This window comes from Coffea arabica, chromosome 11e (genome assembly GCF_036785885.1).
Source record: "Coffea arabica cultivar ET-39 chromosome 11e, Coffea Arabica ET-39 HiFi, whole genome shotgun sequence".
NCBI classification, from domain to species: Eukaryota; Viridiplantae; Streptophyta; class Magnoliopsida; order Gentianales; family Rubiaceae; genus Coffea; species Coffea arabica.
Genome location: NC_092331.1, coordinates 42,939,831 through 42,958,550, shown reverse-complemented (window position 1 = coordinate 42,958,550; position 18,720 = coordinate 42,939,831). Strand labels below are relative to the sequence as shown.

The window sequence follows — 18,720 nt, the reverse complement described above, 5'->3', positions numbered from 1 at the left end:
CACAATAAAAATTTGTATGGTAAACTGAAGCAACTTAATACAAAATTTGGCTTCTGTGAACAAGCTCAGATGGTATAAACAGAAATGGATCTGGATGTCACAACTCATAACACCTCACCCTACGAAACTTCCTCTGGAGGGTGGTTAGGGTGGGTTCTGTCAGGCATGAAAGAGACATTTTTCTCATTCAGCATCCTGTGAAGTAGAAGACTATCATAAATGTTCTTGATAATGTAACTATTTTTCAAGAGACAATTCAGCTATTCTGTCTTCCAAGAATCCCAATCAGATTATGCATGGTAAATTTAAGCAACTTTATACAAGATTTAGCTTTTATGTACAAGCCTAAACCTGTATAAAGAGAAATGAAACAAACCAAAGTTGATAGCACCACACCCAACAACACTTACTCAGGAGTTTACTTAGGCATGGACAGAGAGTAACATGAACGGAAAATGCCCTCAATTACAAATAGCTGACTAGACAAATACTTGTTTACTCTATTCTAACTAGACATGACTAAGTAGTTCCTCAATTTTTTACTGTTTGTAACCACTGCTCAGAGTCAGACAACAATAAACTGTTCTCCATCAATTGCTATTCTTAGGTGTTCCTTATATTCCTGGGACCTCCTAGTAAGATCTCTTTTCTCAGCCTGTACAGTGAGAAACTGATAAAAAACATGCAAAATCTCTCCAAGCAAAATGTCATTTGCCTCTAAACCACATAATTTCAGATACAAGCAACCAGTCAAATCCTTTAGTAACACATGAATAATATGAAAGGATATAACATGAAAAGGCACTTACATTTCTTCTGTACCATAGAATTGAACAAAATATTTTTTTGGATCAGGAGCTCGATCCCAGTCTTCAGGTCTGCTTATCTGGAAAATTTTAGAGCCCAATACTAAGGCTTTTAGCAAATACCAAAACAATACCAAAATTATAAAGCAACTAAGCTACAAGGAAAAAATAGACCATCAACCAAATGCTCTGTCTAAATCCATAACACCAGGACAAACACACCTGTAAAACTTAAATCTCAATGAGAATGAGAACAGTGGTAAAAAAAATAGCCAATCCTCTTTGCCCACCATAGTAAACTGATATAACTGGATTTGACACGCAAATGCATCGGTTGATACAAGAAATGTTTGAAGAAGTCATATCAAAACCTTTAAAAGGAAACGAAAATGATCAGCGCCGCACTAATTCAAGCACCAATTCAGTTACTACTTTAAAATTATTGCCCAGAGCAGCAATAAAAGTTCCAAACAAGCATTAACACTACATTGAACTCATCTGATCATTCACTCCATAATCAAGAACAAAACCTCCACCCAATACCATAAATTACTTATCCAAAATGACAATTGTGGCTAACCTCACACTGACTTCAAAAATTACTCAGCAACACTTTACATTCTACACGTCTCTTGCACGAGTCTCGACAACCTATTATATCAATCCAAGTCACTCAAGAACTACAGTCTTATAGAAAGTCGCATTAAATCACGAGTAACTGCCATAGAAATCGTCATACAAGTATATCAATAAATCAATTCCTACTTGACTACTTGCAGCCAAAAAAAAAATCCATATCCTTCTTGCATGCAGCCACCATATAAATCAAATCTTAGCTCAGATGCATCCACTAAACCGAACAAATTTCAAGTACACCAGGTGAAAACCAGTTAACCCTAGATCAATATCCCAATTGTAAATACCAAAGCACCCCACAGCAAACAAGCAAACCTCAGCCCCAATTCTCTCTAATTGACAACACCAAAAGTCATAATAACAGTCCAAATTGATTTCCATATCTTCCAAACAAAACCAAAAGAATATTTCAAAAAACAAAAAAGAAACATCAAAACCTTTACATTACCTTGGCGGGCCAAGCAGGAAAGCCCTTGACTTTGGCGAGGACAAGATCGCCTATATTCAATTGAGCTTTCGACTTAGGTCCCCCTCCTCCTCCGCCTTCTCCTCCTGCAGAGCCACCGCCTTTTGCTCGCTTCCGCCCTGGAGCCATGTACACCGGTTTCAATCTTTGAAACTTCTCTGTCTTTAAAGCCCTAGTTCACTACCCCCACAACGTCGTTTTTACTTTTGTTTATTTCGTCGGAGACCTCTCCACGACTATACCTTCTCTCTTAGAGTTTCCCTAATAAAACCCTAAAAATGGCTAAGGAATTGCCGGCGGCGATGGGAGGGCAAAATGGGAAGAAAAGATTGTTCATAATTCATCATATATTTTATGTTCTCTTCTGTTTTTGGTTTTTTTGCGGTTTATCAGTGTGTGTTGTGCGCGTAGGGAAAGAAGGATTGCTGAGGCGGTGGTTGGCGAGAGGTGGAAGAAAGGGTGTAATAGTGAAGGGAGGCGAGAAGGGTGTAATTGTAATTTCGTCAATAGCGGAGTGGTAGAGGATGCTGATCGACCGATAGTGAGTTTCTCAATTTTTTCTTTAGGTTAATTATAGAAACGCCCTAAGGTTTAGCAGATTTTCAACTTAACCCCAAACTATTTTTAAACTGTGGAGGCCAAAGGCCTATTATGTAGGACATATCGATAGGATCAAAATGCTAGCCCTATCTTGATTCAAAAGTCTCTTAAGTTGATAAGGTGGTGTACTGCACAATTTTGATATGTTAGCTTCTCTCCATGTCTATACCAACAGGTGAGTCTAGATCTTGCGAATTATACTTCTTATTTTCTGGATCAAGTTATGATACTAGCTTTTTGTTGAAACTATACCAAATGACAAGTCTAGTTCATGCTAATTATGATTCTTGCTTCCTTGATCAAGTTATGATATTGGTTCTCTACTCGAACTTTCTTGATGAGTGAAATTATCACAAACGAGTTAGTTCAAGCATTAAATTTCTCAATCCTCCATCTCATGCAACTGTTAGTTATTTACAAAATTTTTTTTTTTAAAAAAAAAGAAAAACAATTAAAAGACTATTATACCCTATCATGTTTTGTATTTTTCCTTCTCCTTAATCTACCTCACCTTTTGTAAGATCCCACATTTAGACCCCCTACTTTTATCACTCAAGAAGGGCTCGTGATACCCGAAACTCTTAAATATATTATTAGCACATTATAATTATCCAAAAAGTGATTCTAGTAGAGAAAACTATGAATTAACAGTACGACTTATCAAGTTTTGATCAGCCTACAAAAACTAAGTACATCAAAAAATGAGTATTCAAACTAATAAGAAATAGGAATGAAAATCAGGTTGAAACCTATTTTTCTGTAATTTTTCCAATCACTGAACCCTATTGACTAGACCTCTCAAGGTTAAATCTTGAGTTGCAAACTTGAAATTTGTTTTTCGTGTGAAAAATTGACTTTTAATCCATGAGAAATCTGGCCTTGAAACTATTTTTAATGAATCCATGATGGGAGAACTTCCTTATTTACATGTAATATTTTAAGTAAATAGTATGCACATCCATTTACTTAAAATATTACAAAAAAAATAAGTCCTACATGCTAATAACTTAATTTTCTTATGGCTTGAATGCAGTTAGATTAAACCTGAAGGAACAACTTACAATTACCAAAAGTTGTGCTATCATTCTTTTCCATAAACACGTGTCCATGACAAGTGTCCTATGCTTGACGTGTTTGGTGCACGTATGCAACGGGCATGACACGTGTCACTCCATATTCTTCTAATGCTGACTAATTTCCTTCAAGTAATCCTATAAATAAAGACTTTTTTCTTCCATTTGTAACACCAAAGGCAAAGAACCACTAACATAAATTTGTAGTTGAATGTAAGGCGAGTGGACGACGGTGTGAAAAAGGGAAGGAAGAGAGTATAAAAAAAAAAAGAATGACAGCAGGATGGTATTGAGACATTGACAAGTCAACCTTAGATAAGAAAATCCATGTAAGTGTCCATTGCATTCAGTAGTGATAATATTGCATTCATATAGTTATTATCTAATAGCTTTCTTATTACATATTAAACATATAGTTACTGATGTGCATCCATAGCAATAGTTGTGTTAGCCTAATGCTAAAAGAAGATAAATTGAAATTAATGATTGCTAGTCTCGAGTGTTTAAAAACTATTATGATGTATGCATTTATCTTGTTTAAATGATAAATTCTTATTTAAGGTGAACAAACTTTCCACATTGCTATTTGCATATGCACTATTGTCCTTATGAATCCGGATGTATACTCTATCACACCGAAAAGTGATTGATTGCATTGGCTCGCAAGTACAATAAACCTTTTGCTGGTTGTGTACTTTATCGCACCAGAAAATGTTCACAAATTGTTTTGCCAAAGAATTGTATCGTGATTACTTGTACTTGATCATACCAGTTGTGTACTTTATCGCATTAGTGCTAGTGTTATGTCAATAATGTGCCTTAATCCATCGAGCAAGCAAAGGGTTATGTTGAACATCATTTCACACATTGGTCCACAACCCACGACTTGGGCAGGAGATTGTCCATTTATTGGGCCAAGAGTGAAAAGCAGTTTTGGAATTGACCTAAATGATTGTTGAAGAAAAAGGCTGAACGCATGATGGTGGTATAAGGTGGAACCAGATCGTCACTGACAATCAGTACCATATCCTTCCATTATGTTGTGATTTATCTGTTTAATGGTACTTATGTGTATTAAAGATGTACAAAATCTAGTGAATTTGAGTAGAACTTAATTTCCACTGCACAATGATGAATTGTAAAAATGTCTCTGCAGTAAACAAAATCTATTGTTGATCTTTAAATTAGGCACTGAATGAGTCCTGACGTGAGTTAGGGACTTCACTATTAATAAAGTCTTAAGGCGGTGGAGTTGAGGTATGATAGAAGTGCTATCAAAGCATTAAGCCATCCTATGCTAGGATTTGTGCAAAGTCCTTTTAGGAGTTTAGACTTGTGATCTAACTTGTACTTGAGGTTGGAGCAATTTACATTCAGAAGCAACCGATACAAATTATAGATTAACTTTACCTCATGTTTTTGGATTGCATTTTAAAGAAAAGAATCTTTTATGGATATTTATTAGCTCATACCAAGAGGTAAAACATCCATGTGAGGAGATAATTATATAGTATTAAATATTGTATTTTGGTAACCTAATTAATAATAAGTTTAACTCTTGATCATGATCGTAAAAGATTTTGACACTGAAAATTAAGTTGTACCTTTGATAATAATTACTAATCAAACAAATACTCTAATTAATAAGATATGTCTAAAAAACTTAAGAAAAGCAACTTTGAGTACTATGGGATTGAAAGCATTTTGCTACAAATTTGATGCTCTATACATCTACAAGTTATTTAATCCATTGTAAAAATAAATTGCGTAATATGTAGTACATATATGTATTAGATGTAAGACTTTACTTGCTGCAAATTCTGTACTTCACTAAATTAAGTTCTTGGTCTTGAATGTAGGTTGTAAATTACTAATCAAAATCATAGCTTATGGAATAAATAAATAAACAAAATGGATTTTCCTATGCAAATATATTATGGCTAACTATTGTAAAATAAATAGTACACGGTACAAAGGCATATTAGATAAATTTTTATTGATATACAGAAAGCCTACATTAGTAGGATTGTTAACATCTAGCATATGAATATAGCAATCATCTGACAATTTTGTCTAGGAAAAAGGAAATAGCTCTAATAGTAAGTTTAGGATTCAAGCTTGAGATTCTTCCCATAGAAGGAGACTAGAAACTTCTACTAAATTTATTAGTGGTAGACTCTTTATTTTCCAATGAATAACTAAAGTACTTAAGATCATGGTTCCATTCCTTTAATTATTGCCACATAAGTTTTGATTTGAGATAGGTAATTAGAAAAACCATAAGACTATATGTAATACTAGTAAAGTTTTGTGCACTTGGACAACCTAAAATTGTTTTTATAAAATTCTCTCTTAATATGATACTATTTGGATAAGAGTCACAAAGTTTATTGAGAAACATTACCTTTGGTACTCATTTTACCTTTCAAATAAAGCAAACAAGAAAATAAAAAGTATGGGTTCAGTGGAAAGAGATTATTTATATGTAGTTCTTCAAGAACTAAACTCGTCTCTAAAGATGGAATGAAGTTTGTTATTAAGGAGGTACATGGAAGTAAACCAATCACAAGGGTGCCCCATAGGATGACACAAGTCAAATTGGAAGAACTTGAGGCATGATGATAGAATAATGATTTATCCAAACTAAGTGTGTACCATAGGAAATTGTTGTATTATTTGTTAAAAAATAAGATAAATGCCCATGGTTGTAACTATAAGAAATAAGCACCATCTTCTATCAATAGGTGAGTTGCTCAGCTACAAGATTTAAAGGTATTCTCTAAGTTGGATTTAAGATGAAGGTTTTTTAGCACTTGTTATAACCATTATGAGTTTCTTGTCATTTGAACTAATGCATCATAATAATTATGACCTAATACATATTATACCTACCAAGTATGTGGACCAATTTGTCATGATATCTTAGTGTACTCAAGATGAATAAAAGAATCATAAGGAACAATTACATAAAGTCTTTGAAAAGTTTGCGAAAAAGGCAAGTTGGACGCTAAGTTGACTAAGTTTCTTTGGACATGTAGTATCCAGTAATGAAATTATTATTGATCCTTTTAAGATATATACTATTTCATCATTAAAAAAAGGCTTACCACTGTGACTAAGTTTCACTGATTCTAGGACTAATTGCATATAATATAAGATTTGTACACGATATTCTCAATATTGGTTGGGACTTAGATAAGTTGATAGAGAAAAGTATCAAATTTGAATAGAATAAGAATTATGGGAAAAGTATCTTCAAATCCTAAAGGCGCATAAAGATTGTTCTAATCTTATAGTGCCCAAAGAAAATGGTAGATTCCATAGTGTACGATATCTTAAAAGGACTATGATGTGTGTCAATGTAGATTAATTTTCTCATGAACAGGTAAAGGAGATAAATTCAATGGTGTAAGAGGGTTAAAATCATAAACAATTTCAAAAGGTGAATATTATGTAGTAGTGTGCATAGTGTGGTTGTAGGCAAACTCAACATGTGGCAAGCAATCTTCCCAAGTTTTAATGTTCTTTTTAATGATTGCTCAAAACAAAGTAGACAAGGTTTGATTAACTATTTCGGTTTGACCATCAGTTTGTGGGTGACTAGAAGTAGAAATAGCAATTTGATACCTAGTTTACACCACAAAGTTTTTCAAAAGTAGTTAAGGAACTTAACATTCCTATCGACACAATAGTGCGGGACATTCCATGCAAGCGAATTATTTCTCTAAAGAATAAATCAGCTATATGCTTAGCATCATCAGTTTTGTGACAAGAGATAAAATGTGCTATCTTAGAAAAATGGTCAACTACAACATAAATTGAGTCATGACCCTTTTTAGTCCTAAGCAAATCAAGCATAAAATTCATAGATAAGTCATCCCAACGTTCATGTGGAATAGGTACGGTAGTGTAAAGACCATAAGGGTTTACCTTGAATTTTGCATGATGACAAGTGACGCACCTTCTTATATGTCATTCTACATCCCTTTTCATTTGTGACCAAAAGAAATGCTCTTGGAGAACTGATAATGTCTTAACAATACAAAAATGACTCATAAGTCCTCTTTCATGTGCCTTACGGACCAATAATGTACGCATTGATTTCGTCAGAATACACAGCTTATCTTTGTAATACAAGAACTCCTGTGATATGAAATAATACACATGAGTGTGTCGTGGCAAAAAAGTGAAAATCTCACCAAAATCTGTGTCAGTTGCATAAAGATTCTTAATGAATTCAAAGTCTAATAACTTAGCATCTACTGTAGTGATAAGTGTGTATCTTCTAGAAAAAGCATCAGTTACTACATTAATCTTACCTGCTTTGTACTTGATCACGAATGTAAAGCTATCAATGAAGGTTATCCACCTCGCATGTCGCTTGCTCAACTTAGTTTGGGATTTGATGTATTTAAGCGACTCATGATCAGTATGCAAAATGAACTCTCGAGGCCGAAGGTAGTATTGCCATGTTTGGAGAGTTCAAACTAAAGCCATCAACTCTTTGTTATAGATTGAGTAGTTCAATGAACCTCCGTTTAACTTTTCATTAAAATAAGTAACTGGATAACCTTCTTCGAGTAGAACAGCCCCAATGCCTATACCAAAAGCATCACACTCAACTTCAAAAACTTTATCAAAGTTAGGTAAACTTAGAACAGATGCATGTGTGAGCTTGTGTTTAAATAATTGGAAAGACTTAACTTGTTCATCTCCCCAATGAAATGACACATTTTTCTTGACTATTTATGTAAGTGGTGCAACAATTGTGCTAAAATCCTTGACGAAACATGGTAGAAACTTGTCAAACCATGAAAATTTCTTACCTCGCTTACATTAGTAGGTATTAGCCATTCACTTTTACCCTTCACTTTTACTTGATCAACTTGTATATCCTGTTCACTCACAATATAGTCTAGAGATTAGTACAGAAAGTGCACTTCTTAAGATTGGCGTAGAGTCTTTCCTTTCAAAATACATCCAAAACAGATTCCAAGTGTATCACATGTTCATTTAAACTCTTGATATAAATTAAGATATCATCAAAGTAAACCACTACAAATTTACCAATGAAGGGATGCAAAACATAGTTCATTAGCCTCATAAAAATATTAGGTGCATTAGTTAAGCCAAAAGGCATGACCAATGACTCATACAGTCCATGTATGGTTTTAAAAATAGTTTTCCAGTCATCCCCTTCTTTCATGCGAATTTGGTGGTAACCACTTTTCAAATCAATCTTAGTGAAAATGATAGCACCATCTAATTCATCAAGCATGTCATCTAATCGAGGTATGGGATGGTGAACTTTACCTTTATGGCGTTAATTGCTCTACAATCAGTGCACATCCTCCACCCTCCATCTTTCTTAGGCACTAGTAGGACAGATACTGCACAAGAACTTAGACTCTCACGAATTCATCCTTTGCCAAGTAGCTACTCTATTTGCCTTTGTTGCTCCTTGATTTTCTCAGCGCTAATCCTATATAGCGCCTTATTTGGCAATGAAACTCCAGGAATGAAATCAATTTAATGTTCAATTCCCATTAAAGGTGGCAAACCATTAGGTATATCTTCACAAAACACATTTTGATACTCCTGCAAAAGGTTAGTGACAACTCTAGGCAAAGAAACATCAAGTTCATTAGTGAGTAAAACTTCTTTACAAATTAAGATAAGCAAAATCTAGTTAGAATGTAAAGCTTGTCTCACACCTTTAACCCTAACAAGCATGCTGGTTTTCCTTTCTTTCTTTAATTCAATGGATGAGCTAGTGTCCTTATTTTTTCTTGGGTTAGTGTCGGCCACTACCCCATCTTTCCCTTTTGAGTTTTTCCTTTTATTAGTAGCATACATGCCATACTTTTTTTGTAAGCTAACTTGATCTTCATGCACTTGTTGAGGTGTAAGAAGTGCAAGTGTGATCTGTTTACCACTATGTAAGAAAGAGTATTTATTTAAAAACCCATCAAAAGTGACTCTTCTATGAAATTGCTAAGGACGACCCAAAATAATATGTGCAGCTTGTATTGGTACCACATCACACATAACATCATCCTCATATCGACCAATGCGAAAAGTAACTAAAACTTGCTTATGAACACGTACCTCACTGCTGTTATTCAATCATTGAAACTTGTAGGGTCGAGGGTACTCACTAGTTAGTAAATTTAGTCTCTCTACCACTACTGCACTAGCAACATTAGTGCAGCTCCTTGGATCAATCACCAAGCTGCAAATTTTGTTGTTCACATGGCACCTTGAGTAAAAGATGTTGTCACATTGAAATTCATCTTTAATAGTTTGAGTAGGTAGTGCTCGCCTTGCTACTAAACCAACTTTATCACTGGTTGGCATCTCCTCAATCTCATCATCTTCCCCAACCAATGGAGGCATGTCATTGTACTCTTCTTTCTCATCGTCAGTGATGATTTCTCCATTTGGCAATATGAGCATAGCTCTTTGATTTGGACATTGATTTGCAATGTGTCCAACTCTTTGACCCCGCCAACACTTAGTGTCACGATTTCTAGCTTTTGAAACTTCCATTGCTGATTTTGAATCTCCCCTAGATTCGGTCTTAGGAGCACTTGGCCGAGAGGTTGAGGAAACTTCTTGTTTTGGCTTCGAATTGGCCGTGGAGCTCGCGATCTTATCTTCCCTTCTTAGCTGAAAATTTCGTTGATTTGGAGTGAAATTGGAGGTGTAATTTCTGGTTGTACCCCTCCTCTTGAGCCTTCGCTCAATCTTAATTGCTTTCTCCACCATGTCTTCCAACTCAACATAATATTGCAATTCAACTTGGTTAGTAATTTCCGGCCCCAAACCATTGAGAAAGTGGTCCATTGTAGCTTCCCTATCCTCTTGAATCTTAGCTCTGAGCATAGAGATTTCCATGTCTTTGTAGTAGTCTTCAACTGAGCGATTGTCTTGTGATAAGATTTGAAACTTTTGGTGCAAGTCTCTATAGTAGTGACTTGGTACAAATCGCTTCTTCATGGGGCGTTTGAGCTCAGTCCAAGTGGTTATAGATGATTCACCACATCTCCTTCTACTTGTTGTGGCTCTAAATGTGGTTATGTAACTAGGTATAAGTTCATTAGATTCTATGAAATTATATGATTCAAATGCCATTTGTTTATAGGTAGGAAGATGAATGTATTATTTAAGGGTTTGATTGGTAAGGTTATGTCACGCATTCATGGTTGGGGGGGAAAAATGTTATCATTAGAAGGAAAGATAACGCGTAAATTATCTTAGGAGATGTGATCCCATCTAATCGCTCTATCAAAAAGTAATACGTCTATTCAAGTGTGATGGTGGGTCAAAACCAATGTTTTAAAAATCAGACCGGACTGGCCGGTTCAATCGGTTGAATGACAAACCGGTCAAAGCTCCTGTCCGGTTCATAGATTAGTTTGACCTGACACAAGAACCGGTCAAAACCGGAAAAAAACCGTTCAAACCGTATAAAACTGTGAACCACGATTTTTTATTTTTAAAACATTTGGTTCCTTATTTCGGTCAACAATTACTAACGACTCAAAGTCTCTAACCCTAAACTAAGACTAACTTTGCATTCGCTTTTCTCTCCAAATACTATCGCAGCCTCTCTCTGGTTTCCTTCTCAAGAATCAACTATCAAGACAAAAGTTCCAACTTCAATTCTCTTCTTCAATCTCCAATTTTTATTGTTTTCATTTCAAACGTTGAAGCACTACTTGTTCTTGCAAAAGTTGAAACGCACGACTTAGCTAGGCTCTAAAATTTCAAACTATTACCAATTTACCAGGTTAGTTTTACCTGTTCTTCCTTTTTTTTTTTTTGCTCTTCGTTGGTTACTTGATGTGTATATGCTTTTTATGGTCTGTATTTTTCCTATTTAACTTAAAATTATGGGTTGAATTAAATAGTTTGAGTTGATTTTAAAATATGTCCACTGTTGTTATACAAACTTCAAAGAAAAAAATTAAATTTTTACTCTATTTCTTGTGCAAGTTCAACAATTGATGATGTCTTTGTTGGGTCTCTGGCCAGAAGCAATGCATTTATTTAGAGAAATGTAGGTGTCTCAAGTTCGCTCGCCAGTTGTTTGATGAATTGCTTGAGAAGGACACGTTTTGTTAAATGTTGTAATAATATGATTATATAGCATGCAGTTGTTTGACCTTGCTGTTAATTAGATTCTAATTAGCTCCTTAGAGCCCATGGTCATAGTAGTTAATGGCATTCAGGTTGGCTCTATGAGTTGGGCAGTGCAATTGTCCGGTAATTAATTAATTATGGCTCTATCAGGTAGGGAGATAGATTGATCGAACAACATTACTTTAATGTCTATCTTCTTATGCATTCGTCCCTTTTGGGGGAGGACCATTTGGTACTTCCCTGTTTCCTCCTTGGGTAATTAATGTCCATCCCAATTATGGTCACGATGCATAAAGATCCAAAATATAAACTATTCAAATAAGAAAATAATTGAAAATCAATAAGATTTCAAAGGAATTAAGTGTGCCAATAGGAGTAACTAGCAAATTTGGACCATATTCAAGATCATGGATTGTCAAGAATAAGATCCAAACTAAAATATCTAAAGAAAAAAGTAAGAAGGGGCAAGTTATCAGGTTCCCAAGTAATTAGAGATTCAGTGTTGAATGCTAGAATAGAACACATCTACTAAGTAATGATTGCTCTAAAAGAAAAATTTTGAAAGAGGCAAATTATTTAAAATGAAAAGTACATTCAAAGTGGAACAAGGTGCGCATTACTCAAGATGGACAACACCTCCAGGATGGATCAAGGTGTACAAGAATTTAAAAGATCTTGTTGGTAGTATAATACATTAAAAGTTATTACATAATATATTTGTTGCTTGACTTGCCAAAAAGGTGAAATTAGAACATCAAAAACCACCTTGTTTATCATTTTCCATAATGAAAATGGATAATATGACTAAAGATGTGCTAGTAAACTCCCAAGGAACGTAAGTTGACATTATTTAGTTGTTGATAAATTTTTTTTTTCATTTTTACCAATGAATATGACTTGTTTAGTAGAAAAAAACTAGATACATTTTGTGTATATAAATAATTAAAATTACATGTTGTATATCAACATTGTCTGCTATTGAGACCATAGGTTCACCTCACTACTATGGGAATAGTTCCTGTAAGGCCTGGTGCAACCCAATGAGTACAAACAATTTCACAATGATGCACAAAGATATATCAAATTTAAGCACAATAAAGAAAACTTAATTAAAGAGAAAAGATAAGAAATGCAAACCAAATATCAATCCAATAGCCTCTTCAATAGATGGCGATGCTAACCAAGATGTACAAGTGAAGGCTCACTCCTTCCTCACCCCAAACACACTTTGGTTGAGCCAAGGAGTTTTACAACTATTCTAGTTAACCCTCAACAACCTACACTTGAAAGATCACACACCCAAATAAGAACTATATTATACAAATGAGGCAACCTTCACCAAGGTTTTACCACTCCAAGTGATAGGTTCACCTTCACCAAGGTTTTACTCCTCCTAGAGAATAACCTTCACTTGAGCAACCTCACAACCCAACTTCCCCAACCCCTTATACAACCAACAAAGAATCTTTCTACTCAAAAATCTCACTTGTAAGCTTGTATTTTGTGTTGGCAAAAGTCCCTTGTCTTCTTGTGCTTTGGGGTATTTATAGAAGGTGAGAAATGGCTTCAAAAGGCTCTCTAACGGTCAAATATTAAATACTGTCAAAACTAGCCGTTGGCCTGTCGGACGTCCGAACCACCTGTCGAACGTCCGAACCCTGTGTCCAAACCACCTGTCGGACGTCCGAACCCTGCGTCCGAACGTTGACAGAGAGTCATCAAATCTTTGCGAAATTTCTCGGACGTCCGATGCGATCGATGTGCGTCCGAGGCGTGCGTCCGATCCTTCCGGACGTCCGATGCTTCCTCACGAGCGTCCGACAGAGTTTCCTTCTTGATGTTCTTCATCCTTTCGGACGTCCGATAGCGTCCGACATGAGTGCCCTGTTTTTGCTTCTTCTTTTATGCCACAAGAATCTGTTCTAACAAATTACTCACATAAAAACATTAACCCAAATCTACATATTGGTTTGTTAATCATCAAAACCAAGGATTGATCGACCAAGGTCAACAGTTTCATGCTAATTTAACTATAAGGGTGAAATTTACAACCAAATATCACTCAAAACTAATGGACAATCAAAGTAGACTAGCACGATATAAGAAGATATATTTTGAGAATATGATGAGAAGTTAGAACGTGTATTTCCCCTAAAAGAATTCCACTATTACAATAATTATTGTTGTGCTATTGTAACAGCTCCTTATTAAGCATTATATGAAAGAATATGGGATCTCCCATACACTCAAAAAAGATGGACAAAAGAAAAATCCATAAACCAAATACCATTTCTCAAATAAAGATATCATTAGGAATATGAAAGTCATAAATCAAATAATGGTCACAACTCAAAATAAATTTAGATGTGATTGAGAATGTAATAACTCATCAAGTAGAATAGCAATTGCTAAAAGCAAATAGAAAGGATGGAATCACCTATGGTGTGACCAAGAAAAGCAATTATGTAAAAATAGTTAAGACAAAAAGTTAACTCCTACTTGCAAAAAATCATTAGAGATACTGGAGCAAATAAAAGAAATTTTTATAACTGTATGCAAGAATGAATTTCGCAAATGAAATTCTTTTAAGAAGGGAAGATTGTAACACCAAATATACCACCCAAAAGGGTTCGTGATATTTGAAACTCTTAAATATATTATTTAGCAAATTATAATTATCTGAAAAGTAAATCTAATAGAAAAAATTATATATTAATAGTAAGTGTAATCAAGATTGACCAGTTTGCAGAGACTAAGTACGTCAAAGAATGAATATTTAAAATATTAAGAAAATAGGAATAGAAAATGCAGGTAATTATTCCTCATAATTAAATTAGGTTAAGACTTATTTTTCTACAATTTTTACAATCACCGGACCCTACTAACTAGACCTCTAAAGATTAAATCTTGAGCTACAAACTCAAAATTTATTCTTTCTGTCAAAAGTTGACTTTTTATCCATGAGAAATTTGATTTTGAAACTATTTATATTCAATCCAAAATAGGGAGAGGGGATATTTCCTCATTGACGTCTAACATTTTAAGTAAATGGACATGTACATTTACTTCCATTTACGTAAATGATATTATGCAAAAATAAATCCTAAATGCTAAAAACCTAAACTTCTTGTAGTTTGAATGCTATTGGTTTAAACCTGAAGGACAAACTCCTAATTATTAAAAGCTGTGCGACCTCTCTTATCTATAAACACGTGTCCATGACAAGTGTCCTATGCCTGACACTTGTATAGCCATCATGACACGTGTCCCTAGTCAAGACACATATCACCGTGCATGACACGTGTCACTTTCATGTCAGTCTAGTGTTGACTAATCTCCTTCAAGTAACCTCATAAGTGGAGCACCTTCCCCTCATTTGTAACATTAAAACCAAAGAACCACCTATATAAATTTATAATAAAATATGAGGCGAGTGGGCGAGAGCATGAAAAAGGGAAGCAAGAAAGTATAAAAAAAAAGATGAATGACAATGGGATGGTGTTGAGACATTAACAAGCTAATCTAGGATAAGATAATTCAAACAAGTATCCACTGCATTCAAGTAATGATAATAATGCATTCATATAGTTATTAAACATATAGTTACAGATTTGTATTCGTAGCAGTGGTTATGTTAGTCTCATACTAAAATCAGACAAAGTGAAATTAATGATTGCTACTCTCAAGTGTTTAAAAACTATTATGATGCATGCTTTTGTCTCGTTAAATGATAAATTCTTATTTAAGGTGAACATATTTTGCACATTTCTATATTGCATATGTGCTATTGTCTTTGTGAACCTGGATGTGATTGCACCGAAAGTGATTGACTATATTGGTTCACAAGCACAATGAACCATTTGTCGGTTGTGTACTTTATTGCATCGGAAAGTGTTTATGATTTATTTTAGCAAAGAATTGTATCGTGAATGCTTGTACTTGGCCATACTAGTTGTATACTTTATCGCACTAGTATTAGTGTTATACTAGTAGTGTGTCTTGATTCACCGAACAAGTAAGGACTATGTTGAATTTCATTTTACACATTGATCTGCAATTTGCTACTTGGATAGGAGATTGTCCATTTATTGTGTCAAAAGTGAAAGGCATTTCCAGAATTGACGTAAGTGATTGTTAAAATAGGAGGCTAAACTCGTGATAGGGACACAAGGTGGAACCACATCGTCACCAACATCAGTGAAGTGTCCTTCCATTTTATTGTGATTTATATGTTTTATGTGTTTTCTTTAAGCTTGAATATATATTCTCAAAAAGTTAACCGCACTTGCACAAACGGACCTTACTGCACTGTCAAGATCATACCAAAATATCAAACATTTTCCAAGATCGAAGTATTCAAGGTAGACATCAAGAAGAGATTGTCCCAGCAAAGCAATGGTACTTGTGCATATTGAAAATATACAAAATCTAGTGAATTTGAATATAACTTAATTTGACCTATTATATAATGCTTTCAAGACATAAATTATGAATTGTAAAAATACGTTTGTAATAAATGAAATGTATTGCTAATCTTTAAGTTTGTGATTGAGTGAGTCCTAATGTAAGTTAGGCAGTCTACCGCCAATGAAGCCTTAAGAGGAGGTGGAGTTGGGGTGTGACACCTATACCCTTCTCCTCTAATCTAGATATCTCATGCACTATTCTCTCTTAGTTATAACGACATCCCTCGTACATTTCTTGAGTTCTCTTTCTTTGTAAAAGAAAAGTAACAACTTAATTTTCATAAAAATATGCAAAATAGTAGTACCATATTGCACTTTCGTCTCATTCATCCTTCTGTTTCTTCTCTTGCATTTCTTCCTTGATTACACCGTAATGTACATTATGCAAACATGTTATAACTATCAAACGATATGGAAGAAGCTACACATATAAAGATGTCATTGATGTCTTAAAATACAAAATCTTGTATGAAAATCAAACCACATACAAGTGTGTGTGTGTATACACACATTTTTCTCATATATGTGTATATATATATTCATTTGACTAAAATTTATTCAAAAATTTTTTAGTAATAATCCTAATAAGATGAAACATTGTTAATACAATAGACTAGCACATATTATATTTCTTCCTTGAGAAGGAAATATAAAATCTCTTTGTATACCTACTCTTTTTTATTCCTTAGTTTTGATAATGACAAACCATCATGTATTAATGTTAGTCAAGTGTCATGCAAGTCGTATAAGCCATTTGGATTGATTTTATTGTTATTCTTGCAAAAGTCATAGTGTTATTTGCATCAGGTTGACGAGAAGTTATTGTGAAAGTTGAAATAATAAACAAAAATCACCTCTATCAACTGCCCAAGAAAACCTGTTGACCCCCAAAAGTATTTCGTTTATTTGTTTGGATAGCTTTTTCAGTATCGACAATCCAAAAGATAATGCTCACAAGACAGAAGTTCTTTGGCCATGCATTTGGCCACCGCTCTCAAATTCAACTATGGGAAAGATAGTGATATTTCAAGCTAAAAGTTTCTAAATTTTCTTGGCTGGTCTTTCAGCCACCTACTTCAAGATCAGCTATCCGAAACACTCAAAAGGCACAAGCACTTTTTTAATTTTCAGCCACAGTCTTGAACACTTGCCTACATATCAGTCATTTAAAAAGTTTAAGTACAAAGATGACATGTTCGACTACCTCTCTAGTTTATGGCTACCAAATGGTCAACGGTTAGTTTTTTTCTGCATTTAACACAAGACCATTAGGAAGTATTATGTACTTATTTTGAGACTCATCTATATAAAGGGGTTGAAAGTTGAACTTAATGAATAACTACATTTATTGCAAACAATTTAGAGAGATTTGTATTAGAAATAATCTCATTTGTGATATATGTGAGATTAAAAGAAATCATGTTTTTCAAAGAGAGTGAAAAATTATTTTGTATCAAGATGAGTTTAACTTGTGAGAGTTGTGAAACCATTGGCTCAACTAGAGTGTACTTGGTGTGAGCAAAGGTGAGCCCCTCTTGTACAATTAGCTATTGTCACACTAAATTTTTAAGAGATATTTAGTAGAGAAAAATTCAAACATAAAGAAGTTTAGAAGTGGAGGTAAACTTCAAGGAAGAAGTTGAACCACTATAAAATTCGGTTTAGGTCCCTTTTACATTTTAGTCATTTCTCTCTTTGCTTATTTGTACGAGTGCTATATGATTCTTGTGATTTGTGAACTTGCTAAGGCGAGGGTGTACTTTATCGACCTCGTTCTCTTCCTCTTGAATAGTTGCTACTTGTTATATGAATTTGTGTGACTTGCACTTGTACTCGAACATGCTTTTAACTCGTGAGCACTGAGCAGCAGCATGTACCATACCCTATCCAGGTGGGAGGTGCCTCTCATCCTGACTCAGTGCTATGATCGATTCTAAATCGATTGGAGCGTTGTCTCATCAACCAATTATACTTGTGGGGACGCCCCAACCCATTGGCTAACCTCGTAGCTCGAGTCGGCAAAGGCTTGGTCAAGAAGCTTGGTGAACCATGAAAAATTATATAGTTTGATCTTTTGAGATCTTGCTTGTCATACTCAAATAGTATTGTCACCTCGTGCTTGTTTGGTTTCGGATCCGAGAGGATGATATGGTGGATGGAGGAAGTACGTGGAGCTCTACGGACATGTTGCTACTTAAGTTGACGGAGGGTCAACCAATGATGGCTTGAACCAACCGAGAAGTGGGAATAATTCCTGAGAGCTCATGTATCCTTTCTACTTGTGTTTTACTTCCTACTTGCTCGCTTATATGAAATTGCTGTTAAGTTGCTTTTAAGTGTGCTATTTGATTTAGTTCATGCTGCTTGTTTGATTTTTTTGGCCTCACTGAGCATTAGCTCACCCTAAGTTGTTATTCCTTAACAGGTTTTGGAAATGGAAGTTGGGAACTCTAGACTAGCGATTTTTGGTTGAAACTAGTAAACCTTTTGTATGATATTGAGACATTTGAAGTATAAACTTTTTCATA

The 18,720-nt window shown here is 34.7% G+C and overlaps 1 protein-coding gene and 1 long non-coding RNA gene across 23 annotated transcripts in view; one reads left to right on the top strand and one right to left on the bottom strand.

Annotated features, from left to right (window-relative positions):
- LOC113717666 (ENHANCER OF AG-4 protein 2) overlaps window positions 1-2,412 on the bottom strand; it is a 25,849-nt gene extending 23,437 nt beyond the window's left edge. For 15 of the 22 annotated variants that reach the window (XR_011825603.1, XR_011825594.1, XR_011825605.1 and 12 more), the window contains exons 1-2: window positions 1,891-2,411; window positions 810-886 (exon numbers count right to left, since the gene is read on the bottom strand). Coding sequence is in view for 1 of the 22 variants with exons in the window: in XM_027242441.2 (XP_027098242.2) it covers window positions 810-886; window positions 1,891-2,037 (224 nt within the window). In the remaining 21 variants the exon portion in view is untranslated. Of the gene's footprint in view, window positions 1-809; window positions 887-1,028; window positions 1,178-1,386; window positions 1,458-1,890 lie in introns of all 22 variants that reach the window. The other 7 variants (XR_011825610.1, XM_072072995.1, XR_011825607.1 and 4 more) reach the window with 5 other exon arrangements.
- Window positions 2,412-18,720, top strand: LOC140021699 (uncharacterized). The gene is made up of 2 exons (XR_011825611.1): window positions 2,412-11,373; window positions 15,870-18,720. It is a non-coding gene; the product is annotated as an uncharacterized lncRNA (long non-coding RNA).